The 25,770-nt window shown below is 40.1% G+C and overlaps 2 protein-coding genes across 4 annotated transcripts; one reads left to right on the forward strand and one right to left on the reverse strand.

Moving 5' to 3' along the window:
• Positions 1–4,802: 4,802 nt before the first annotated feature.
• On the reverse strand, positions 4,803–21,691 carry PRMT7 (protein arginine methyltransferase 7). 3 transcript variants are annotated; one of them, XM_041718493.2, is made up of 18 exons: positions 21,550–21,691; positions 20,737–20,911; positions 19,939–19,975; positions 18,499–18,648; positions 17,843–17,951; positions 17,031–17,143; positions 15,631–15,872; positions 15,296–15,473; positions 14,079–14,206; positions 13,116–13,275; positions 12,629–12,712; positions 11,526–11,573; positions 10,600–10,689; positions 9,828–9,989; positions 7,419–7,493; positions 6,854–7,014; positions 5,549–5,645; positions 4,803–5,030 (listed from the first exon to the last, which is right to left on the reverse strand). In XM_041718493.2, the coding sequence occupies exons 2-18, from the start codon at positions 20,829–20,831 to the stop codon at positions 4,875–4,877; spliced, it is 2,085 nt and encodes a 694-aa protein (XP_041574427.2). In that variant the 5' UTR covers positions 20,832–20,911; positions 21,550–21,691; the 3' UTR covers positions 4,803–4,874. The 3 variants fall into 3 exon arrangements, with proteins under 3 accessions (XP_041574427.2, XP_012425662.5, XP_030138536.4); XM_012570208.5 differs by lacking the exon at positions 21,550–21,691 and adding an exon at positions 21,469–21,546; XM_030282676.4 differs by lacking the exon at positions 21,550–21,691 and adding an exon at positions 21,276–21,444.
• Positions 21,602–25,543, forward strand: SLC7A6OS (solute carrier family 7 member 6 opposite strand). The gene is given in 5 exon segments (NM_001245102.1): positions 21,602–21,754; positions 22,510–22,887; positions 23,223–23,420; positions 24,276–24,399; positions 24,864–25,543. Coding segments are annotated over 5 exon segments (966 nt in total). The 5' UTR covers positions 21,602–21,610; the 3' UTR covers positions 24,986–25,543.
• Positions 25,544–25,770: the final 227 nt, after the last annotated feature.

Below are 25,770 nucleotides of genomic sequence, written 5' to 3' on the forward strand. Positions count from 1 at the left end.
ATGCACTCCCAGCCTTCCCACCCCATGTGAGGGTGCCACATCCTCTATCATCAGCCCCTGGGCACAAGTGACTTTGCTGCTGCCTGTCAGGCAGGCACGAGATGAGACACGCAGATGCACTGTTCAGTGCCTCCAGCATTCCTAGAAACACTGCAGCAGCAGGGACAGGGCATTTTGGAGTGCTGCAGTGAAGGCTGCTTGTCTCTCCCTCCCACCTCATTCATCACCGCAGATTGATTTATTTGCTGATTGTCAGGAATGTGAGTAATTGGTTTCTTAGATACCCTAACAGGCAGCCAGAAGGTGCCTTATGTGAAAACAGCTATAGCAGAATCCACCACCCTGCAGAAGCAGCAGCACACTCAGTAACCTGCAGCACCCACTCCTTCTCCCAAAGCACAAGTACATCACTTCCCCAAGGGAGTGGTGTGCAAGGCAAGAGAGAGCAGAGGCTGTGGAAAGTGACAGGGGTGAGAGGCACAATCCACAGCAAAGGGGCTGCTGCAGCTCATCGTGCAGCTGCACTTCAGCAAAACCCTGAGAAAGAACCAGAGGGCACACAGCCAGCCTTGTGTAACTTAAGGCCAAGATACCCTGGGACTGTGCCCACACCTCTGTGAAGAGCAGCCAGACCTGCAACTGCAGGGCTTTCCCTTGGCACACAGGAAGATCATCAGCTCTCATTCATTCCTTAGTGCCCTTGTCCACAAAAGAGGCATCTTCAGGGCTCTCAAATCCTAGACAGAATCCTGCTGGGGGGGAAAAAAGTGGGTCATCTTCATGACAGCTTTTGAAAACAAAACCAATGTTCTATAGCTTTGTAAATATATATATATATTTACTTATTTATATTAAATATGTAACTTCTATAGAATATAAATATATTTTACACATGCGTTAAAACCCAGGTGGTTTTAATTACTGAGCTATCCAAGGATTTACTGCCTCTGAGTCTTTATCTGCTGCATCTCGGTCAAACCTCATAAGGCTGCATCTGAAATCACACTGTGCTAAGAAAACAAATGATTAAAGCAGAGCTAGGGAGTCAGGGGATTAGTCTATTCTGCATGGCCTTGAGCAAGTCATTTTTAGCTCTGAGGCTCTAATCTTATAGTGAGCCTGGGGCAGATGAAACACACACACACCCACACAAACCACACTTAGTTTTTTTCTCATCCAAAAAATAGAGATGACAATACATACCTCCCTGAGAAACATCTTAATCACTAATCTGCATTAAATGCTTGGAAATGTGAAGTATTACAATGATTAAGTAGCAAGCCAAATTAACATTTTGCAATGCTATCAGAGTCAATAAGGTAGAATGACAACACAAGCACCCATTGTATTCAGCTCACAATCATCACTGGAAAAATCCAACTCTAGGAAGCTCTGATAGTCTCTTCCCCCCCTAACAACCAGCTGTAACCACAAATAGAATACAAAAGATGAGTGGCTAAATGAATTAGTCCTGAACTGCATCCTCTATCTTGTTAAATGCAGGAAGCCCACACAGAGCAATTTCAAAGGGACTAATGAAGGAGAAAAGCAAGCTCCGGGATCTCAGGCCTTGAACTGCCTAGCTTTCAGACAAAAGGTACCAGTTCTGCAAATAAAGGAACAAATCTTGCACCTGCTATGATTTAGAAAACATCCTTTAAAATGCAAGACTTGTCCTTCATTAGAACCATGACAACCTCACTGTCTGTATTCAACAGACAACCTCAACCTCTGTATTCAGCATAAAACATCTTGTTGCCTGCCTGCTTTAACAGTAGATGCAGGTCTGGGTTATATTTAATAGCAGCTGCCACTTTTTGCACTGGTTTTCCACTTCCATGCATGTATGTATAGTGTATCTCATAACACCACAAGTGTGATTTGCATGAGACAGCTGCATTGCAAGTCTCTGCATTTTCCTGATTTATAATGTGCTAGAAATTCAGAAGTGGGTTCTCAGCACCCTCTTGTGGAGCTGTGCTGTGGAAACCACCACACCTTAGCAAAATTTCATTGCAATTCAGAACTACAGAACAGTTAGTTCTGCAGTAAAGCCAAAATTGTGAAGTTAAATGTGAGTGGCAACACTTGGTGGTTTATTATGACTTTTAACACCTGACTAAAACTTGTGTCTAGCATTCAAAAAGCTACCCAGCTACACAGTGCCTCTATTGCAATATCTGAACTGTAATACTGTCAGTTCAGTGCTAGCACAAGATCCTGTTTCTATCAGAACGTGCATCTCTGCCTGCAGGCCTAGTCAGGATCAAAGCCATTGTCATTTAGAAAAAAAATTGCCTGTGGTGGCAGCACCAAATAAATTCCTTCCAAGACAAAATAGGATTTTTGCTCTGCTTATTAAGATGCCCATAGCCAGCAGCTCTTCCAGCTCTGAACATCACTGCAATGCTTCTGTCAGGTCTGGGAACAAATGGGAGGCTGACTGCTGCTCCTGGGTAATGTGTTTGTTTGATAAAGTGGCTTTCCTCCCCCAAGTGCATGCCTGCAGTAAAATGCCCCATGGAAGAGGACAGAGATAGAAGCAGTCTCATATTTTGTTCTTGCACATATATATCAGAAATGGCCAGTGCCCCTCTGTAAGCAGCTGTTTTCCACACAATTTACAGATCACATTAAGTTTTTAAGCCCAACCTGGAGAATTCACCTAAGTCAAGAAAGACTGAAAAATACAATAAATAGTCCTCACTACACACACTTGTGGTAAAGGTTTGCCTCAATAGCTCCCAGCACTTCTAACAATTTTAATTTCAAATCCTTGAAGCACTTGCAGTGCCTGTCTAAATGTACAAGCCAAACCAGCAAGCATTAGTGATGTTGGTAACATTCACAGTGAATTAGAACATGCACAAGGTTTCTTGAGCATATCCATCAGATCTAAAAAACCCACAGGTGCTAAAATATGCTCAGCATTCCATCCTTCCAGTGCTGGGTTTTCAATTTTTTTTTTTGGTAGCAGCAATGTAATTTCTGCTCCAGGTACACTGAAATTTAAGATGTTCTTCCTTATATGCACACAGCACAGCCCTGGGAACACAATTCTGCAGATGGCTGCTACTGCATCCAGCCTCTGCCCTTCCCTTTCACTGCAGCCACCCCTGAGAACCTCTACCCCAGGTCTCGTAAAACAAAAAGGATTTAACAAGGATGCCCCTCAGCCACCATCCCTAATAGCCACTGCAGGGACCATGTAATTTCAACATGCATGTAACACTGATAACAAAATACAAATTCCCATCAGTGTGGATTTCTTCCCTTCGGCATTTTAACAAATTTATGTTGTATTTTTTCTTAGGAAGTACAACTCAGGCACATCCATAAAGAGTTACCTTTGCAAACGCTAATACTACACAATAAAATACAGTGAATTTGGTTGTGGTTTTTTCCTATCTTATTTTTTCAAACATATAAATTCCAATATATTGCTACTAGTTTTGTGTTCCTGATGGAACACTGTACTCTTTTGCTGGATCCAGAATGACTTGTGCAGTTAAATGCCCTTTCAGAAGCTATTCCTATTGCAGAAAAAGAACATGGGAAAGCTCATGCTTTCTGTGGCAGGTCAGACAGGAGTTACAGGACATAGCCAGAAGAGCAGCTGTACAATACCTTTTTCAGCCTTGCACAACTGTGCCTGTGCCCTTTTAAAAAAACATAAAGCCTCTACTATTTTTAAAGGCTAGGCCATATTACTGTTCCCTTTACAACTGCATTATGTACAGCACATAACAGATTTGCTACCATACTTTCTGTGGGCTAGGCACACTGTATCAAAACTAAAACAATTGTTTCATGAACAGCAACCTATATATTCCAGAGAAGTCTGAAAGAGATGACAGACCAAAGTTAAGCATCTTAAAAGTGCAGTTTTGAAAAGTGAAATTCACAGACCTCATCAGGTGCTTCAGGGTTTCTGCTCATTAGGAAAATGGGTCTAAAAATGTGGGAATATTTCAGATGGCTTGTGGGTCTATAAACATGATCACATCATTAGGAAAAAAAAAAAAAAAGGAAGAATTTTAACTCACAAGAATGATGTATGATGGTGACCAGGAAAGCAGAGTAGGGGAGGCTCCTGCTGCCTCTTTATGATAGTCCTTTCACTTCGCTAAAGCTGCTGCTCAGAGGAAACAAGAGTAGCTTTGGTATTCCTGTTATCCCCGTGGATGGCTGACATAATTTGGGACTGGCAGGGCATTGATTTTCTATCAAAACTTCAATAGGTCACACATGCAAAACAGATACACCAATTGATTGCTCATCTAAAGCAAACGTGATTTCACACAATGCCACTGCAGCCAATGTGATCTGGAGAGCAACTAAGAAAACCTCAGTAGTGGACATGTGCTACTGCAGAGCACCTTACAAATTAGCCAAACTGGCAGGTTTTATTCACACCTCTGATGGAATGAGTTTAAGGCCACATTTTTAATCATATATTGAATATTACATATCTCATAAAGATTTGCTTTTTGCCCACAATTCTTTTCTTTCTAGTCAGACTACCATCAGTTTGTCACTTCCAATAATTTGAATATATACTTTCTAATTTCCAGTCACAGCTTTCCAGATTTTGGTCACTTTTTGGCACAGGACTCTTCAGAAACGCAGCATCTCAGATAATCAGCTGCAGCAGAACATCAGTGCACCACAGTTTAATTCCCTGGCCATTTCAGCTTAGAACCCTACCTCACTAACTGTATTTTGAAAACAAACCCAAAAAGGCTAGAAGTATATTAAAGAAAAGTTTGCTCTCTGAACACAATGAAAGAAACCCTCTGGTGTACAAAAAAAAAAAAAAAGGAAATACTTTATGTTTATTATAATTTAGGAATATGAGCAGGAGGAAGGCATTTTTATAAGAGCTTAAAATCCATGGCAATCTCTCCTGTCTTTGTGTCAAAATTTATAGTATATGTGACAGCAGCAGGGTCTGACAGAATTTCTGATTCAATAACAGAGCTGAAGAAATAAACAGCTTGCTTGCAGTGGGGATTCCATTCACAGTTTCCCTACAGGAGAGAGTTAAGAGTGAAAGCAGTCAAAATCTACAATATTATTATTGTTATACAGTAATAATGCAGTAAGAGTTCTTGTTCCCAGCTGAGCACACAATGATCAAGTTATCATTTACACTGCCATCCACTCCACTATGGAACACATAGCTTGAAATACCATCTGCTACACCACACACTGAAGTCACAGACTTAGAAATGGATTTGGTCAAAGACTACTGAGATAGAATACTAAAAATACATACTCCTTCCCCTCCAAAACTCTGCTTTGACCTAGTATCTCATTTAAATTGAATTTGATTCCAATCTAGGGAGCATTTGTAGGGAAATCATACTCTCCCATTTTAAGGTACATCTCCTGCTCCCCGCCTAAACATGAACAGATATTTTTAGTAATTCTGATGACACAGTGTTCAAACAGTGTGAGAAGGGGTACTACACAACCCAAGCATGGCCAGCAGAGACCCTCTGCAATCCTACAGACTGTGACATAATGAATTAAAATGAAGAGATACCTTTTCATTGGACAGTTGCATCAGTCCTGTGCTAACGGAGATATCGGCAGCAAGATGATATTCCATCCACAGAACTGCTCCGTGGCTCTTTCCTTTCCTGGGGAGAGATGCAGGATAAAACCTGTCACTTGACACACAATCCTGGCAGCTTAAACCCAGCACTAGTGTTTAAGTGAGAGCTGCAAAAGCATGAACAACTTCCTTCCTTGAATAAAGCTGAACAGCTGACTGAGCTGGTAATTGGGGGCAGAAACTTTAAAGTATTTACAGATATGAAATCCAAAAAAAGGCAAGGAAGAGAACATGTCATAACTACATCTGCTCAGCAGCACAGCCACTTAGCCAGCACTGAATAACATGGCATGAATTACACAGCATACGCTGAGAACTTCCTTTAGAGACCCCAGTTTCTACTGACTCTGAATTGAGAGGAAATATTTACCACACACACCGTGTCACTTCAAGTGCCTGCTCCACAAGAAGCAGAGGTCATACCACTGTGCTGCCTGCAAACACAACTGCTGCAAAGGCACAGAGACCCCACACAGATGGCTCTGCAGTCTTTGAAAGCTTGAGTTTTGTTTAATGAGAAACACAGCAGTGTTTGAGCTATGTAAGCTCTAGATAGTTAAAAAATAAAGCTTTTTAATTTTTAAATTCGTAACAGCATTTCACGTTTGAACAGAATTAAGTACAATCCACAGTTATAGTGGAAAGTATCCCAGTAGATGTGGCAAAATATAAAGACTGCCAGGATTACAGTTAGAAGGAAGAATAGCATATACATTAAAAGCTATTAACATATATACAACAATTATATGCTAATAGCATATAATTTTAAAGCTATTATATATAATAAGTTATTAATTATTAAACACAACAATTTGACAAGCTAAGTAGAAGTTTTTTTCTGAAAGAACTCGACAGTAGGCAACAAACAGAAACACTAAAAACATCCAGGTAATATTTTATTTCCTCTAAACTATAAATTAATCTATTTAAATTTTAAATCATGATGAAAGCTGTTAAAATCTTATTTTTTTAAACAGAGGCATATTATGTAATCTAATAATGTCAAACATTATTGTATTATTGTTATAGCCTACTGTGAATATCCACAGGAAGGTTGTGTCAGAGGAATTTCCACAATCTTAAGTCACGTTATTAAAAACTGCCAAGCACATTTGCACCAGTTAAGTGTAATGCACTTAAAGGAGCTCTGAACTCAACTCCTCTAAAGAGCTTGACTAGGAGGTAAAGAAATGGATGATGACCAAGAGTATTGATTGCAGCGATAAAACTGACCGTAAGAGCTTTGCAGAGCCCTCTGTGCTGAGACCATGCTGTGGCACAGTCTTTGTGAAGTCAAATGTCAGAACTTCCTGGGGCTCTGAGAGTGACTTGCAGGGATATTCCCACAGCGGGTGAGGTTCTGCTTCCTTGGATTCCCTAAAATTCAGAGAATCCTGAAAAAAGGAAGGAATAAATTTAACTGAAAATAACAGACATGAAAACCCAGAGTATCCAAGCAATAAAGCTGCAAGAGGGCAGGACTGCACTTCTTAGGCACAAGGGTGAAAATATCCTACATGCATGAAACCAAATGCTGTGACTGGGGCCCTCAGCCCTGAAACAGAAATGGGCACTCTAAAAATATAATGCATTGAAATTTTCTTTTCCCTCAACATGAATTCCACTCTACAACTGCCTCCATATTAATCTAGAGCAAAGCTCTAGAAACTGATACAAATGAATCTCAAACCATGGTGTTCTGCCTAATACACAAGTTTTTCAACAGTCACTAAATGCTTTATTAAGCCAAACCGAATTTTTATTTTGCTAAGACTTGTGGTGAAACTAATTTTCTTACTTTAATCATATCATCCATAGTCCCGACATCAAAACCTTCACAGATGCCACATGGACTCCGGATTCTCCATAAGTCCTGTAAGAAACAACAGGATTTTGTTTGGCTTTATCAAAGGAAATAGCAAATCTTGAAATAATTTTAGCTGTAGCTTAGACATTCAATAGCAAGCCATATACATATTTCTAAACCATTACAACTACTGCAAGAATCAGAAGATAATTCTAGGAAAAGGTATTTTTTAGTTGGTTAATTCTTTAATCACTGCTTTCAGCTCCTCTAAAGAACATTTCTCACAATTTCTGTGTATTGTTTACTTTAGAGCAGCTATAGATTTGCCAAGATCTAACCCTTACAGCCCTTCAACTTTCACTATCCAGCACAGGTAGGTGCTCCCAGTAGTATCAAACATCCCACAGCCTACCAGAGACCCACACTTCCCTTTAGCCCCACAAAGTGGAGCAAGATCATTTTAGCCACTACATACCATGCCTGTCATTGATTTTAGCAACCCACTGGACAGACTGACTCAGTTCAACATTTACCCCATTTATTATCTTAGACCCCATTAATAGTCTCTTAATAGAACACAAACATTCATTAGCTGTGGATATACACATTTTTTTACCTGTTCATTGTCGCACCTAATCTCAAATGTTACTGCTTTACAAGCTGGCAACAGGACCACTCTACATTTAAAGAAATACTGTTATAATTTCTGCCTGACTACAGCATGAACTAGAGGGATTTATCAAGAGTCTCTGAGTGCTACACCCAGCAGAACTACCAAAACAGACAGGCAGCACCCTGCTCCTTAAATGCAATTACGGATTAAATAAGTTTCTTAACTTTATGACTGAAGTAATTCCATCAAATTTTTCTCCTGGATCCAGGTTTTGCTAATTGCTTAACCACAATGACATATCCATTCTGAGAGGACAGAACAGCCTACAGAACAGGCTCTGCAGGAGACCTTGCAACGCTGTTGTCTGCTCCCTCTGTCTAAACAAGAACTGGTAAATGCAGAGGTTATTTTTAAAATCCCACAGATGCCAGTCTTTGAGTCTAGATTCACGACAGAAAGAAGAAAATGTAAAATTAAAACACTGGCTTTGGGGTAGACTACTGCAACAAAATAAAAGTTAAATGTTCTACCAAAAATTTTATGTGGAATCATCTCTGAACAAACCCTGCACATGAAAGTGTAAAACTGAGGCTTAGGGGACATGAATGTTACTCCACATTCTGCTGATTGCTGAATAATCTTCAGTCATCATTCTGCATGCTTTGGTTTCCTCATCCAGAACATGAAGAGAATAATGCTTACTTCCTTACAAAATGCTGAGAGTTCTAGGGAAGTAAATCTTCTAGATCAGAGAGCATGGAATTATAATTTACTGCTTATTTCAATCTGATTACTGCTGATTACTCTAAGTATCTGCTCCCTATTACAGGATTCAGATTTACATTATTTACTCAGTACATACTTAAACTCTACATTTTTGCAGAAAACTAAAAAAATGTGCAGAACAGTGGATTAGCCCCAGAGGGGAAAAAGAACAAATCCATTTTCACATGCACAAATCAAAGGCAGAAGAGAACAAGGTTAAAAAGCATTCAAATAAAGAAACTTAAGGGAGAGAAGGTTCAGACACAAAAACTACACAGCTAGTAAGCTAGAGGGGAGAATAAACTACAAAAAAGACCTGAAACTTTTAATAGATAAACTGAAGGCTGTGTTTATGCGAAAATTGATTAATTATGGGTGTTTTTATTTAAAGTATGTACATTTCTTTACACAGAGTTCATTCACTTAAGCTACTGGACTTTGCATATTAATGATGAAAGTACTTAATTTCCATTTTCATGGCAGGTAAACACTTCACAATCTTTTGTTAGAAAGTGCTCAATAAATGAAAAAACTACATTTATAACTTTGTAAAACATCTGTTACTTTTCAAATTATTTTTAAGATGTGCTCATATTTAGAACTGCGCGCAGCCCCAGGCAGTTAAAAAAATCCACATGCAATTGGGAATCCTGCCTACAGTCTTAAAAAGCCTCATTTCCAAACCTGATATGTTGCAGAGTATCTACTTTATACATATATTTTTATATAATATACATAATAAAATAACTAGTTTTATAAATAACCACAACTGTCACATGCTTCACTTATCTCTAATCTAAACAAGTATCTTAAAACATGCAGCCCTTTTATTTTGAATGGCAAAATTACTTGAGTTAATTTGCTAACAAGAGATGGCTGAAATAGCACAATTTACCCTTCAAGATATCAAATATTCTTTTCTCAGGTGCTAAGTACAGAACATACTGGACAGTATTAAGATGCAATAAGTTGTAGAGTACTCAGATTTAAGTGGATTTGTGTAAATATCTGAACAATCTCACCTGGAACTCCACAACCATCATGTGCAAAGAAGCAGACTGAGGTAGGACAGTGACATTGCTGGCAAGGTGAGTGCTCACAGCTGTCCTGGCATACCAGAAATACAGATTATGCCATGGCAACAAACTTGTTGTGAAAAACGGCTCTCCCACAAGGACAGAAATCTTGGCAAAGGAGAGAAGAGAAAAAAAAAACATTATAATAAAGAAAAACAAATCACAACACAGGCTGTTTAGATCTTCCAATAGCTGCCAGTGCAATACATTAAGTGAAATCATCTAGATTGCTCCACAGGGATTTAATTACTGTACACTGCATGTACAGCACTTTGGACATTGTTCTGTGGGTTTAGCTACCACATTTTAAACTGAATTTTCCTGCAACAAAGTTTGTGAGAAAATACTGCAGTTTGAGTTTGGAAGGCTTTGTAATGAGTCACAGCATTCTGAAGTTCTGAAGTATTTTATTACTTCCAAATAGATTGCAGTCTTCTTGAGTGGCCTGTGAAAGAGTTACAGCCTTGTAGAACCAGTTAAACTGCTTAACTACTGGGGCAATTATGCAGCAGGGGGAGTCAGACCCTTCAAAAACAGAGCAACAACCCTCCCACAGTCTTTAGTCTCCTTTAATTTTAGTGGTACATGGTGTGAACCATTTACTCATTATATTTTAATTAATTGGGATATAACAGAATTCATTGTGGTTACAATTCATTTTTACCTTCTGTTCCCTAACAACCCCTGAAATTCAGTATAATGGACAACTGTAACATACCTTTTTATCTTCCAAATGAGAAGGCTTCAGCAACTCAGGACGAGCTTCTATTATTTTAATTTTATCTTCAAGATTATTTGCTTTAAAAAACTAAAATCAAAAAATAACACACTGTCTTTATGTAAAGCCACAGTTGAGATCAAAATGACAATTTTATTGAAGAGAAATTAGAATAAAAAACCCAGCAGCCAAAAGAAATTTTAATGAAACTGCCTGCCATACCTCATGAGGATGATACAAGTCTATTCTTGAAGGCTGCATGCACCTAGAGCCATCATGTCACATCTAGGGAACTAAAGCACATGCCCTCAGTATTCTTTAAATTATCCATATAAAAAGGCAGATAATGAAGGTGGAGCACCTTTTGTGTTAAGCTGTACTTTAAAGCATATGAGAAGAGTTCTCAAGAAAGGTGAGAATCACTTCACCTATGAATATTTGGCTTTATTTAATATTTCACACTGCATATTTGTTTTTTCTTTGAGACCAGGTTCCAGTGCTCCCTTGCCCACCATTCCTGGTTTTGCACTTCTGAACCTCAGGCTGAGCCAGATCAAATACACTGTGTCAACTAAAGGAGTCACAGCCAAGTGATAGCCCCAGGAAGCTGCTTCCAGTTACTTCTTAGGCACCAGCTGCCTCTCCTGAACAGCCTCCACACCCCTGGGAGGGCCTGCTTGCCCTTCCCAAGGCAGAGCAAACACCAGAGCAGGCATTCCCAACCTGTCCCAGCTGAAGACAGAACCGCTGGACGCTCCTTGCCAGGTAAGACTGGTGCAAGCTTTGGGATGCTCTCACTAATTCTCAGAAAGAGCCTGGCTTTTATCACCAAGGCAATGGCAGCAGCAGAGCAGCAGCTCAAGCAGACAAGCCAAGAGGCATCTGCAAAGGAGAGGTCCTGTTTTAGCAGAAAATGGAATACTCACTTTTTCCATGACAGAACAGGACACTCCAGAGTTTTCTAATGTAAACACCTAATGAAAATACGCAGTTAGTCAAACTAGCTTTATAGTTTTTTAATTAAAAGCATATGTAACTGAAGACGAGACAACATTTTGATGCCCTAGTGAGCACAGTTCATAAGAACCATGCATATATTCCAGGGCCCACTATAATGAACTTTAACAACAAAACACCCCTAAAAACTACAGGCTAAATACTTCTGTTTTCACAGCTATACAAGAAAAAACCTCAACTGAATGCAAATACTTATTTTCCATTTTTAAGTTGCACACAGCATATTTAACATTTGTCCTAAGCACATATTTACTCATGAACAAATGAAAGCATATCACCAGTGTGCCAAGTTGTGAATAATGCTTAACAGGACCTGACTATCTGCTCAGAAGCCTTTTGCAGTAAGAAAAAAAAAATTGTTTCTATCCAAAATTGATGAATTGTTAGGCAATATGCAGCATTCCTCAGGATTATATTAAATTACACATTCCCAGATATTCAGTTAAACTCTAACAGATTTTAGTTTAAAGAGCCCTCCATCAAGCAGGGCTCTTTAAACCACATGTGTGACCAGCCAGGCAGCTGTTCACACACATAGGCACTATCTGTATGTGTGTGAACAGCCAGGCAGCTCTCAGTTACACACAGACCCAGTATTCTTACTGCTTCCTACTTGGCTCCTACAGATCTTCCACTCCAGACTAGGTAATAAATGTAATTATGGAATTGCAAACATAGAACAAAAATGCCCTCCCAGACATTTAGGTCCACAGAGTTTTTTCAAAACAAACAAGATAAAGATGGCAAACAGGAAGCAGTGGGGAATGAGGAACAGCACTTTCCCTTAAAACTACACAATGGTAAATGTCAAATCTGGTAATTATTATCTTCCCAGACTTCAACTTGACCAGAGATGAATTTAACCTCCCCTTCAACACAATGGGAGCCTATTCCCCACTTGTCCATGAAGAAGCACTGCAAATAGTTAAATAATGAGCTGGGAATTAACTACATGAGAGAAAAATACCAAGCTAAAATACAAAGATTTAAAAAACAGGACAAAGTACTGTACCTGCTTTGCCCCAAGATAATGAGCCAGCACAGGCAGCAGACTGCCATCACTGATACAAAGGCAAACACTATCTGTTTTCAGAACCTACAGAGAACAAATAGTCATTGTTATTCTTATTCCAGAGGGCAAACTTTTCCACACTTTATACACTTTCATATCAAATAACTGTAAAAAAATTCTCATGTAATGCTCTTAGCTTAGATCTGAAAAAGTTTGCTGAAAAATGTAATGGATGTCTTTATTCAACTACCAATGCCATGTCTAACAAACACACAGAGCTACTACAAATTCTATGCAAAAATAGCTCTTACCATTAAGACATTTAATACTAAAGTTTTCAAGACAAAACTATAATTTTCATCTGCTGATGGAAGAAAAATACACTTTGTGAGCAAAGTCCTTTGCAGGGGACAAACAAATTCCATAAATAACCAGTATGAGCATACATCAGAGAAACCAACAAAACCTTCAGGCAGCAAGCACTCACTTTCCTCAAGGACTTGATGTATTGGCGTGTTCGGTTCTGATCGTTCAGCTCCCCAAAGCGGGGCCTGTTCCACAGCAGATGGGCACGACACCTACAGACAGGACTCTCCACACCAACACCTGCTTTATGCTCCTCTTCATCTGCTCCATTCTCCCCTTCTCTGTGAAAAATCTCAATGTAGCATCAACTACAGCATCAGTAAGATGTTTTTGCTAACAGGCACATTTATGCATTTTGGCTGATATGCACAGTAATGAATACGAACTCTGCTGTCATTTTTTTGAAGTTACTGGTTCTCCCCATTTCTGCAACTCTGCATTTCGAAATGCAGAGAGGTAAAAAAGAATTTTCACCGTCTTTAAAAGACAAAACCAAGAGCCATCCCCCACTTTACCACCAACTGTGATGGTTAGGTACTTTAGGCTTTGGCCTTTCAGCAGATACTTGTTTGGATTTTGGGCTCCTAAGTAAAAAAGGCACAGCAGATTCAGACATTTTAAAGCTAACACTGGTTTTTAAAATGTTTGCTGCTATTGTCATTACAACCAGCATGATTAAGCTCTTTTTAATCTGAGCAAAAGGCAGTAGTCTCAAAAAGATAGTGCTGACTAGGAAAACAGAAAATGTTAACAGAATGGCAATTATTTCACTTCTTTACTGTATGCCACTTCAGCTGTGCTGTATTTTAGGATTTCCAGGAATCAACCTGGAAATCAACCTGGATTATTTTATGCTTCTTTTTCACAGAATGCAACCAAGTACAAGGCAGGAGCTTGCAGTCCAACTGAGTTTTTATGCATAATGTGTATTTTCCACCTGTGCATTGCACATGAAGCAGCCTTTAATATTTTTCTACCCTTTAGGTTCTTATCTTGCTCTTCTACAAAAGGAGATACTCTAAGAGCAGCAAATACTCCAGCTTGGAGTAAGAGAGCAGCCTTTTTTCCCCCCACAGATTGTTACCTGGCTTTCTGCAGGTTGTACCACACAGAGTACTCATCACGACAGGCAGTCAGGTACAACTTCTCACCCTGCAGAACTGGCTCCTCATGTGGAAGAAAATAAACACACTGCATCCAGTGATCCCTCCACTGAAAAAGGTTGATACACAAAGCTCAGGAACTCACTCATCAATAGCAAATGGAAAGTAAGCAAAGAGCAGGAAATCAATTAGGAAGAAGGGGCACAACTTTGAAAATGCATGATTAATTTAAAGAATCTTGTTCAAGTTAGCAAGACTGAATAAAGGCCAATATCACATATTTAATAATATTGATTTCTTGCAACAGAATAAACCTTAGACCACTGGCTTGCTCACTGGCCACACTTCTACAGCAACCAAATGAAAAACAACCCAAAATTGTTTTGCATTTATTAATGCTGTTTACCTTCCACAGTTCTCTCATGTTAGAAACTGTATTGAACTGCTGACAGCCTCATGCACCTAGAATTATTTCACCACAGCACAACTACTTTGTGTTTCAAAAAGCTGGTTTTTGCACTGCAAATATCCTATGCTGATCAGTCATTCTATGCTGACTGAACACCTCCAAATGGATAATTTCAAATTCTATTCTCAAACATGCTAAGTGTAGACAATCATTTTTTAACTTCCTTTTGACTAAATTGATTCTACTGATAAATACATTCACACAAAACCACAGGAATTTGACTTAATAGTAATAGTATTTCTGTAATTATCCATATCAATCCAGCACCTTCCTATACCAGCCTCTTTTTTTTTATGAGAGTATAAATATACTACCATAAACATAACACTTACTTATATTAAATATAAACATAACACTTAGTTATGGAAATTTAATAGAAGAACTACAAGGAAGCAAACCACAGGTTAATATTTTAACCAGGGATTGAGACTATTTAAAGAAAAAGATCTTTATTTCTTGAACATAAAATAAATAATATCTGGAAGACAGCTTCAGTCTTTAAGCTTTACCTAAAAAAAGCTTTACCAAAAAACATTTAATATTAAAGAAAACCTAAAATGAGTACATACCATAGCTAAAATTTCTACAGTTTGCTTATTTAGCATCTTCTAATACATTAAATATTAGCAAAGTTCCTAAGCAATTTAAGGCAGAGCTGCTTAAACCCCCCAGTACTCCAAAGAGTTGCTCAGTCATCTCACAATGGTATCTGAAGGCTCAGTATTTTACCTGCAAAGCAGAAGTGGGTTTTGCCCAGTAGGGAGCCATTGAGCAATTTATCATCCCAGAGGGGTCCATGTCAATATCCCACCAGGAAAGTACAATTTGTGCCTTGCCAGATTTCACAGGCTCCAGCTGCACTCTATAGTAGGTAGAAGCACTCTGTACTGGCTTACTGAAATCCACACTGCGGGGAAGCAGGAAAATTGTAAAAAGAAATATTAGAAAGGAAATTGTAAAAAGAATTCTTCAGAAATTCTCACCACATTCTTAAGCTCAGTACACAGTTTATATCAAAGGCATAACAGATAACTTTGTTTTCAACAAAACAATGTCTCCCTTACCTGAACATTTTCACCACATCACTAAGGGTACTGAAGTCACTTGAAGGCATCTGGTTCAGCTGGATATCACAAACAGAAGGAAGACCTGGACAGTTCTCCATTTCTGAAGGTGGAACAAGTATTTTTTCACCATCTTCTGCTTCAATATGAACAGGAAACAGTTTCTTCCAGGACCACATTCTTCTGGATTCCACTAACTGGACATACACTGTTGCCCTGTGAGGCACTGCCTCACATCCTTCCTGAGTGTTCAAAACAAAGGGTAAACACATTCAACAAGTTTGACTTATTAACATGAGTGAGAATTAAAACAATTGAAATGCAAACCCATTTAAAGAAAAGCTGGACTGGGAGCTTTGAAATCTAAAATACAAGTTATTTTAGAGACTTTTTTAACATCAGAGCAATTTGTCTCTCTGTGAAATAGAATACACATATCTATCCTGTTCACTGTGGCTCAGCAAGACCAGTTTACTTCATTAACCATGCACCATTATCAGTTTACTAGACTCAATTAACTTGCATTTCCATTCTTGTTCTGAAATAAGAGATATAGCCTGAGCTTCTCAGGGCAGAAAACTACTAAGCTATCAATAATACAGGAGAGTTGTTGATTGCAATAAGGAAATAAGAAAAATAATGGCTCAAATATTTATGCAAGGACAACTTTGTATCCATGTTTAAGGAGTGGAAAACATCCAAGTTGTCCTCAAAATCCCATTATGAACTGAGAGCCAACCATGAAGTCCAAAAAAACAATGCTTTTATAGAGAAGACTAATTGCAATTTAGAGTTCTATATGGAGTTATGGAGTATGGAGTTGTCTGTATATGGTGTCTTTTAAACTGGTGAATGGAAATCTGGAAGCCTAAATAAAGTTCCTCCATCCACATTTTAATGAAAGTAAAATATTAGAAAATGTAAAAGAGAAAGTCCCAAAATTATACCCATATATTATAAGTCCAAAAAAAGGGACATTATTTAAATACAGTGCTTAAAATATTTTCACATGCAAATGCATATGGAGTAGTAAGAGCACAACAAAAAAAAATAACAACCAAAAATGAACTAATGCCTGGGAGGTAATTTAGGAGAATATTTTTATATATCATGAGACAAAGTTGTTATTAAGGAGAGCTTCAAATCAGAACTGGATGCCTTTCTGAATAACATTTGTTAACCAGCAAGTTATTGGTTTCAACACAAAGGAACAAGATGCAATTTCAGAGCCTGTGACTTACAATATGTAGTAAATTATTGAATAAGAAACCAGCAGAGCTGATGGTGTATTTATCAAGGGATACAGAAGCCTAAGTACTGTTTAATCTCTATCCTACTTCAAAAATAGGCAGAAGAATTTCTCTCTACTAATAGATGTAATACACTTCCTATTTTCTTACCTGTACAAGGTATTTGTGTGCGTGCTCATAGGTTGGTAAAGCTCCTTCTCCAATCAGCTCTGTATCAAATAATTCTGTTACCAGGATGTTTGCCCGACACTGCATATCTCCATCTAAAAGATGCAAATTAATATTGTAATGTTAAATCTTTATGTAAGTCTTTCAGGAAGATGCTACCCTGAATACACAAGTAATTTAAAAACTATTCCTGTTAGAGAGTCTGCTGAAGACTGGAAATGATTTTCCATTTGAAATACAAATGGCTACTGAGATATTACCAGAACACTTTCTTCCAAAGTAGATTTCCAGTGTTACTTTCTAGAAGGTAAAGTATCACAAAATCCTTATGGTTGGAGAAGATCAAGTCCAACCACTAAGCCAGCACCATCACCATGTTCACCACTAACCCATGTCCTCATGTGCCATATCCACACGTTTCTGAACACTTCTAGGATGGTGACTCTACCCTCTCCCTAGACAGTCTTTTCAATGCTTTACAATTCTTCCTGTGAAAAAAAGTTTCCTAATCTCCAGTCTAAACCTTCCCTGGCACAACTTGAGGCCATTTCCTGTAATCCTGTCACTTTTCACCAAGGAGAAGAGGCAAACCCTCACCTGGCTACAACCTCCTTTTAGGCAGTTGTAGAGATGAGGAATCCCCTGAGCCTCCTCTTCTCCAACCTGAACCCATCCCAGCTCCCTCAGTGTACTCAATGCACTTGTTTTAATCAGAAAATGTATAAGAAATAAAAGTAAGAACTATTCCTTCATGGTTTTTGGGTACTTGCCCAGTTTTTTAAGCCTCTTCTCACCTGGGCCAACTGTGACTTCAGTGGAGTGCTTGTTGATTACTTTGATCTTGTCAGAAAAACCATTTTTCTCCACTATCTTCACAGCAGCATTAGCCATGGGCTTGAACACCTGTGAACAGCAAGAGTGTAACAAAATGGTACCACTCAAGTCAGCTTTCAAAAATGGAAGGGCACCAATATAAAATGCAATATATATAGTTCTGAAAAAAAATAACACCTTTTTATCTTTTCCTATGTTTGAAGTTCATTATCATGAAACAAGGAAACAAGCCTCACTTGAGAAATTCAGAGCTCCACTATCAGAGTTACCAGCTGCCTCCGAAAGCTACTCCAATTTAACTTTTGAAACACAAGAATAATATTGTAGCGTTTACATTAAACAAACTCATTCCTTTGTAAAAATAAAGATATATACATGCATCAACAGAAGCCCTTGAAGACTTACATGTGTTCAAGACACTATGTCAATGAAACCAAAACACCCAGCACTGAAATACTCACTGAAGTATGCCAAAAACCTGCTTGTATTAACAGTGTAATTGTGAAGAGCATTTCTGTTTCATTCAGAACAAAAATAACAGAGATAGTACATAGCCTGAAAATAAGAGCATCACAAAGAACATGCTGAATATGTGCAACCCCTAACCAATGCTCACCTCAATGGCATAGCAGAAATCTGCCCCAGCTGAAGCTGCCATCATGGACAGGAGTCCTGTGCCAGTCCCTATGTCCAGCACAATTGCTTTCTCACCTCTCTCTTTTACTCTGCTCACTGCAGCACGAATACCTTGATAGTATTTCACATTCTGTGGAAAAGAAAAAAAAATCAGCAACCTTTTATCCATTTATGTTTTTAATTTCTGTGCAGATACCTTGCACTCTTTGGCTGTGAGTTTATAATCAGAAAAAGTCCTACAGATACGCCTCATGCCACGGTCACACCAAAGCCATCTTCAGCAGTAACAACTGTATCTGGCACAATCAGCTCATTTAAAGTTCATCAATATTTGTCACAATGTTCATACTACCATTGGTCAATCAGCTATTCATAACATATGTATGATTTCCAAATGCGATATATTTTCCTCAGCAAATAATATTCAGATCCATAGCAAATACTACAGGTTTTCTGATTAATTTTCCCCTGCAGGACCACTCAAATAGTCATATTCTCCCTATGGCAGTACAAGAGCTGAAGTACCTTGGTTTAGATTCCTCTCTTCATCTACTTAAAAAGGTTCTTACATGAGAATTAACCAGTGGAAATCCTCATTTTTAGTTACAGACCATTAAATGGAGCTCTAAGCACACCAGCACACAGGAAAAAAAAAAAAATGCTGTCAGCCACAAGATACAGATTGATATATATGCTTTTATTTTCTTTATAACAACCTACTGTAAGACATTCCTTTCCAAATGATTTATCAAGCCTTTCCAAGGAATACACAACCTTTAAACATTATGTATTTGGAAAGCCTGCTGGATCCTCTTCTGACCAATTCTAGTCAACAACTTTGATACATATAATTCCAGTAGTTGTTTTAATCACTCAGACATAACCTGCTGCCTCTACACAGTTTATTCAATGCCTGATCCCACTGACATGTTTTAATTCAACGTGAATTCAAAATTCATTGTGGAGACACCACAAAAATCTTTCAAAATGTTATTGATGGAAGGCTGAGTTAATGGCTAGAGGAAAATGAACATTTGAACTATTCACTCCAGACTTCATCATGCCTGTACATATGGTAGAAATACCACAGAAAAGCAGACTTTATAAAAACTAAGAAGCCCAGCTTCACTTTTACAGCTTTTGAAATTTCATCTAATGAGCTCTCTGTCAAAAACGTCAAACACAGAACAACAAAATCGGCTACTGAATACAAAAATGTTCTGCAGTAAACAACAGAACACTAAAGTCAGATGTAAGAAGGCATCCGTTGATCTAAGAGCAGGTCTGGTACCTTGGAGAGTACAAAAATGTGATCATTTAATCTTACAGAGAAACCATAAAATCACACAGTGACAGCTATTCAAGAGAAATGCAACAGCTCTTTCCCCACCATTCAAAAGGGTTTTGCTTCTGTACTTACCCTGTCCTTATCATGAAGCATATCTGCATAGCGTGACCTGCAATAAAAGATATTCCAGTTAAAATACTCCATCATTCTGCAGAGCAACTGGGCCTGTGCCCCACAAATGCACAAATAACTGACACACTCCTTGAGGACCTAAAGTGTTTCCCAAATCTAAGGGATAATGTAATTTCAGTGGTCTGACCATCAGCATATAAATCGACTCATGAACCACTGGCACAAACCCTCTGCATAGCAATGGGCCCAAGGCACAGACAGCTCTACGGACAAAAACTGTGAAGTAGCACCTGAGACACACAGAGAGCAATGAACGACAGACTACTAATGACCTATTTTTTACCAAGACTTAAACTTCTTGATTCCCATTTCTTCATGGGTTGCATTACTCAGAAATACCCCAAAATATATCTTCCCACCTTCTCTGGCTATTACACTAAGTTCTCAAAAAGCTAGGACAGGAACAGACAACTGGCAGTTACATGTTGCACTGGCATTTAAAAGCAATTTAGTCAATGCATTTTGTCTCAACTCAGTCACTGTCAGTATCAAGATCAGCCCCACAGAAAATATTCTTAAAAAGGTAGAAGAAAAACACTTGGAGAATGGTTTACAACATTCTACGCTGACAGCTCTGCCGTGTAGACCACTGGGCACATTTACTGACATTTAGACTATTCTACAGTCTGTTCACCTCACACCATTCCACAAACACAGACCTCCAAACTGCCCTTAAAAATGTTGGATTTGCTCATTTTTAGGTGTCCTTTAACAGAACAAGCTACTTTTCAAGCATACCTTGCAATCTCCTGGTGGTAGTCATAGTCCTCACCCTCTTCTAGCCACTCCATCGAACCAGTGGTTGGATTGGCTCTTCCACAAAAGGTCTTCATAATCAATCTCAAGTAGTATTGTGCTATTTATGTATGTGCGCAGCTTTTCTTTTGTTTCAATATAATACACCAAATACCGTCTGTGAAAAAAAAACAAAAAAACAAAACCACCATAAAACTTAGCAAACACAAGTATCAGTTTAGCTGTTGTACATTTCCCCCCACCCCCAATTTCCACCTGCCTTGGCCAAAAGTACTGCTGACTACTTTATGCTTTTTTTCATAAGGACATTTTAAGCTAAAATCTGTCACTTAGTCCTACACTGAAAAGGGACCCTGAAGATCATCTAGATGTAACCCCTGCAGATGTAACACAGCGCAGAAAAGAAACCAAGAGAGCAGTAAATCCTCATGGAAGAGCATCCCGTGAGTGAGCACATCGGCCCGGCGGCGGCCCTCTCCCGGAGTCCCCGAAGCCTGCCCGGGACCGGCACAGGCCCGCACCTTCCCCGCCTCAGGAAGGAGCTGCGATGGGGCACGGCCGGAACGTTCTCCGCCACCCCTGCCCGGAACCAGCGCAGCGGGCCCGAGAGGCTGCGGCTCGTCCCTCCTCAGAGCCCCAGGCCAGCAGCTCCGCAGGCCGGTGTACCCTTCCCGGACGCCGCATTCGCCCGCTCCGGGCACCGCGTGTGCCCACCTCGAGCACCGCGTATCCCACCGCGCACCGCGTATCCCACCCGCGCACCGCGTATCCCACCCGCGCACCGCGTGTGCCCACCTCGAGCACCGCCGGTCCCTCCCCGGAGGCCGCGGGCGCTCCGCCCCTTCCCGCGGGCGCCATGGCGGGCGCGGCCGTGCTGCGCGTGCGGCGGAAGCGCGGCGGCCCCGAGCCGGCCGAGGCGCTGCTCCTGGCCTGCAAGCGGCGCCGGGCCGAGCCCGTGGAGAACAACCTCTTCAAGCTGGTGGCGACCGTGTCCTCCAAGGTACCGGGCCGAGCCGGGCCGGGCGGTGCTGCTGGAGGGGTTTGGAGAGCAGCGGCTCTGTGTGGCTGCTCCTCGCGGGTCTTTCCGGCTCCCCCTTGGATGCGGGGGTCCGGAGAGCAGCCCGGCCTCGGGCAGCGCCGTCCTGTGCCGGTAACCGAGGGCACGGCGGCTCCTCCCGCGCCGTGCCAGCCGCGGGCAGGGCAGGAACCGGAGCAGGGTACGGGCCCCGTGACACGCTGCGCGCAGCACTCGCTTTTCTCTCCTTAGAAACTGTTCCTCACTTGGAAACTGCAGAACAGGCAATAAGTGAAGCTTGAATTTCTGCCGTGTGAGATGCTTGAAGCTCAGCCCTACAAGGATAACAGCCACCATCCGCCATCCAGCCTTTTGTATTGAATAAGACTGGTCCGTCTTGGGAAATGGTCTTCTTACTATAAAGGCTATCATCCCTAAATTTAGCTCCGTTGCAGTCTTCCAACGGCATGTGTTTTTGTTTGGAGAGTATTGTGTACTACAAAGTTGCTTGAAAATCAAATTGAAACAGTCTTAGGCCTTCTGTTCTATATCTTCTGCTTTCCTCCCCTCATAACAAGAGAATATTATGATTGTTATGTTGCTTAAAGTAATAGTAGAAGTTACTTGAATGTTGTTAGGATTATTGGTACTGCAGTTCTTCATTCCTTCTAGGAAGGAGTATGACTTGCTATGTTGATGTTATCATTATATTCCCCCTCCTTTTTGTTCCTTTTCCCCAGCACGAACCAGTTCAGAAGTATGTCAAAGATGCCATCACGCGAGACAAGGCAGCTCAAAACCTGCGCCCCTCTTTGGGAAGCACCCAGCGAATCCTTCAGGAGCTGCGTTGTGCCAAGCAGGCGGACAGGAAGGAGAAGCGGTACCGGGTGATATCCAGCCACCGGCCCGACTGCCCCGGCACAGCTGCAGCCGCTGCGCACGGCCAGGCTGAGCCCCACGGGGACAGTTCCGAGCCTGGAGCACCGCAGGATGCTGCCCCAGAGGAGAGTGGCGCTGTCCATAACAGTTCAGACTGCTGTGGGAAATTCCAGCTGTTTGATATTGTACAAGAGGAGGAGATGGTGGGAGACCCCAGTGTAACCACTGCAAACCCACAGGTCAGCTATGAATTTGGTGTACCTGAAGTACTTTGGTATGGCTGTTGAGTGGTACATGTGGGCACACTGTTGTGGGAGTTCTCTTGCACTGTATGTATTCCACTACTGGATAGGAGATTTAACCAGATTGCAAGTTGGAATGTTTCAGGAGGATCCTAAGTGCACTAATGTTGAAACAGTGCGGACCTGCTGCTTAAGGAAGGGCTTGTACCATTCTATTTTTTATTTGTCCTGGTCTGATGTATAAGTTTTCTCTTTATCTGAAAACTGTTGGCTGTAAATAAGACTTTGCATAACTTTAGTGGAAATACTAATTTTTTATTTTTTCTCAGCAGAAGACTGATCCAGATGCAATTCTCTGCAATGCAGTAGAGATGATCCGTGAGCATTTAAATGTTTCTGAAGATGGTAAAAAAGAACATGGTCACAAAGAAGATGAGTATGTTTATGACATCTACTATAAGGAAACATCAGCCCCTGATTGGATTGAAAATATCCTTTCTGTACAGCCGTATAGAGAAGAGTATGAATGGGTAAGGGTGTGGAAATACCAGTCTTTCTCAACTAGAAAGATCACAAATAAAAGATGTTTAAAGTCCTGCTCTTAAAAGCTGCCATGCCAAGAAAGATGCTTTAAGATAGACACTACATGTATGCTCGGTGACTTCTGTGTTAGGCCTTTTGTAACTGCCAGTCCCCCATTCCTGCAGGTTACTGTTGATCCCAGGATATCATATGGCAAAATGGAAGGGATGGTGCTCATGTAATGAGAAGAATCTGTCTGCTTTCAAACTGACAAATTTAGCAACATGAAACTTGAGTACTTTATGTCATGCTTGCAATTAGGAGGCAGCCACGAAAATGTCATTGTAAATATGACTGAATGAAAAGAAGAGCAAGGGGGAACACACACACCTTTTACAGTATTTGAGGACTTGACTTTAATCTCAGATATTTTTTCATAACAAATTGTTCTTCAGTGACTGTGGAGTTAGGAAGTTAGTTCAGCCTTGTGTTGTATAGTTCCTGTGATCAACAGACTTGTATATTGGGAGCCTGAAACTACTTTGTCTCTTGCTTGATCTATTACACTACTACTGAAATGAGTAACATAGACAGTAACATTGAAATGCTGGAGTGGAACATATACATGTGTGACTTCACTGATTTTTCACCTAAAGCAGATTTGAAGTGTTATGGTGAATGTAGTGACAACTCAAATTCTTCTGTAATGTGCCCTGTGTCACTGCAGAATTCCTTCTGCCTGCCATCAATAAGTATTTCCTAGCTCTTTCTCATCTGTACAGTATTGCACAGGTGGATGAAAACCCACTTAGCATTCACTATAAATACAGATACTCAGCATTTTGTTTTGTGTTGACATGCAGGTAAATGATGATCCTGGCCCAGAGGAAGTATATGAAGATGAAGATGATGAAAATGATGAAAATAACTGGCGTAATGATTATCCTGAAGAAGATGAATTCTTACCTGAGGAAGATGGAGAAAAAGGTACACCTGTCATAAATGCTGTTTGCTTTCCTGCTGTGCATGTATACATCCCCTCTTTTTTACATGCTATCCCTAAAAACAACTTAACTGAGCACTGCTGGGGTAGCATTCTGCTCTTACAGTGGTGAAATGTGCGTAGAGGAGGATTATCTTTCTTGGAACTAGAAGAGAAATTAGTGGTTTTGAAAAGACAAAAGTGAGAAGTCAAATTGAGACTGCTGGAATTGCAAAGGTTTTCTTGCTTAGAGAAGGAATCCATGACTTGGGTCCACATACTTGTTAAACACTGCTTCTGCGTTCTGAAGTCCCTACCCCAGAGTACTTCAAGCACAATTCAAACCTCAGGTCATACAGAAGTTGTTCAGACTTTGTTAGTTTCTCAAGAAGCTTAAACTAGTCTGATACACTTTATTTTTTAAGTAAAAATAAGGGATAATCTAGAGGTGCTGATGCTTTCTCTACAGACTCTGAAGAGAGTTTCAGTGATGAGGACCAATGTTACAGGAGAAGAACATGGAACAAATATCGACAGGAAGTTTTGCAGGAATTTGGCTACGATGAGACTGAAGATTTGGGTTCTGACTAACAGCCTGGTTTTGGAGATGAAATGCATACTGAAGGTGAACATTTGCTGCTGTAGGAGAATGTACTATCTGAGCAGCCAGCTTCAGCTGGTGGCTATTAAACAGATGGGTGTGACTATGGCCACTTGACAACACAAATTTTTTGTCCAAGCGTAAGATGCTCTATGCCTTAAAGTAGAATTTTCCACCCATTGCATGTGTTGAGGTTTTGAAGGGACCTTTTATTTATTTTTGTTTTCCCAAAGCTGCATGCACAAGAGTTTGTACCTGTAGCAAATGTACAGACATGGAGGAATTGTTGGCAACAGCCCTTCTGGTCATGACTAATACGTCAGGTTTCACAAAAAGATCGATGTGTCTGCCCTGATGGCAAGTGGAAGTTCTGGAAGGCACCCTATCCTACTGCTTTCTACTTCATCTGTTCCTAAGTGTCAAGGGACTTTCTTCACAAGTGTTTGAACATATGAAATGCCTGGACCTGTCCACTGCTCTCCATTGTAGTTTTACTGTTGGAGTAGACCAGTGTGCATTTAAATTGTAAATAAATTTTTTTGGACCAAGTTTTCTTTACTCATTTAAAGATCACAAAAGTTGGTACAGCTGAACCCAGGTCACCATTTTAATCTGCATTTGTACATCTTTAAACAATTTCACTGTGCTTGTTTGGACACATGAAATATTTCAGCACTCTCCTACTTGAGTCTGTAAAAATAGCTGATAGAATTAGCTCTTAGCTGGTCAGTGTCATTCATTGAACTGGAAGCTACAGCAGTACTTAGACCAATCA

Source organism: Taeniopygia guttata, chromosome 11 (assembly GCF_048771995.1).
Source record: "Taeniopygia guttata chromosome 11, bTaeGut7.mat, whole genome shotgun sequence".
Classification (NCBI taxonomy): Eukaryota; Metazoa; Chordata; class Aves; order Passeriformes; family Estrildidae; genus Taeniopygia; species Taeniopygia guttata.

Coding starts and splice junctions, on each gene's coding strand:
- PRMT7 (XM_041718493.2), bottom strand. CDS start 20,831: ATGAAGACCTTTTGTGGAAGAGCCAATCCAACCACTGGTTCGATGGAG. Junction 18,649..19,938: donor TGCTTCATGATAAGGACAGG/GTAAGTACAGAA, acceptor TCTTTTCCACAG/AATGTGAAATACTATCAAGG. Junction 7,494..9,827: donor TGATGGTTGTGGAGTTCCAG/GTGAGATTGTTC, acceptor TGTTTCTTACAG/GACTTATGGAGAATCCGGAG.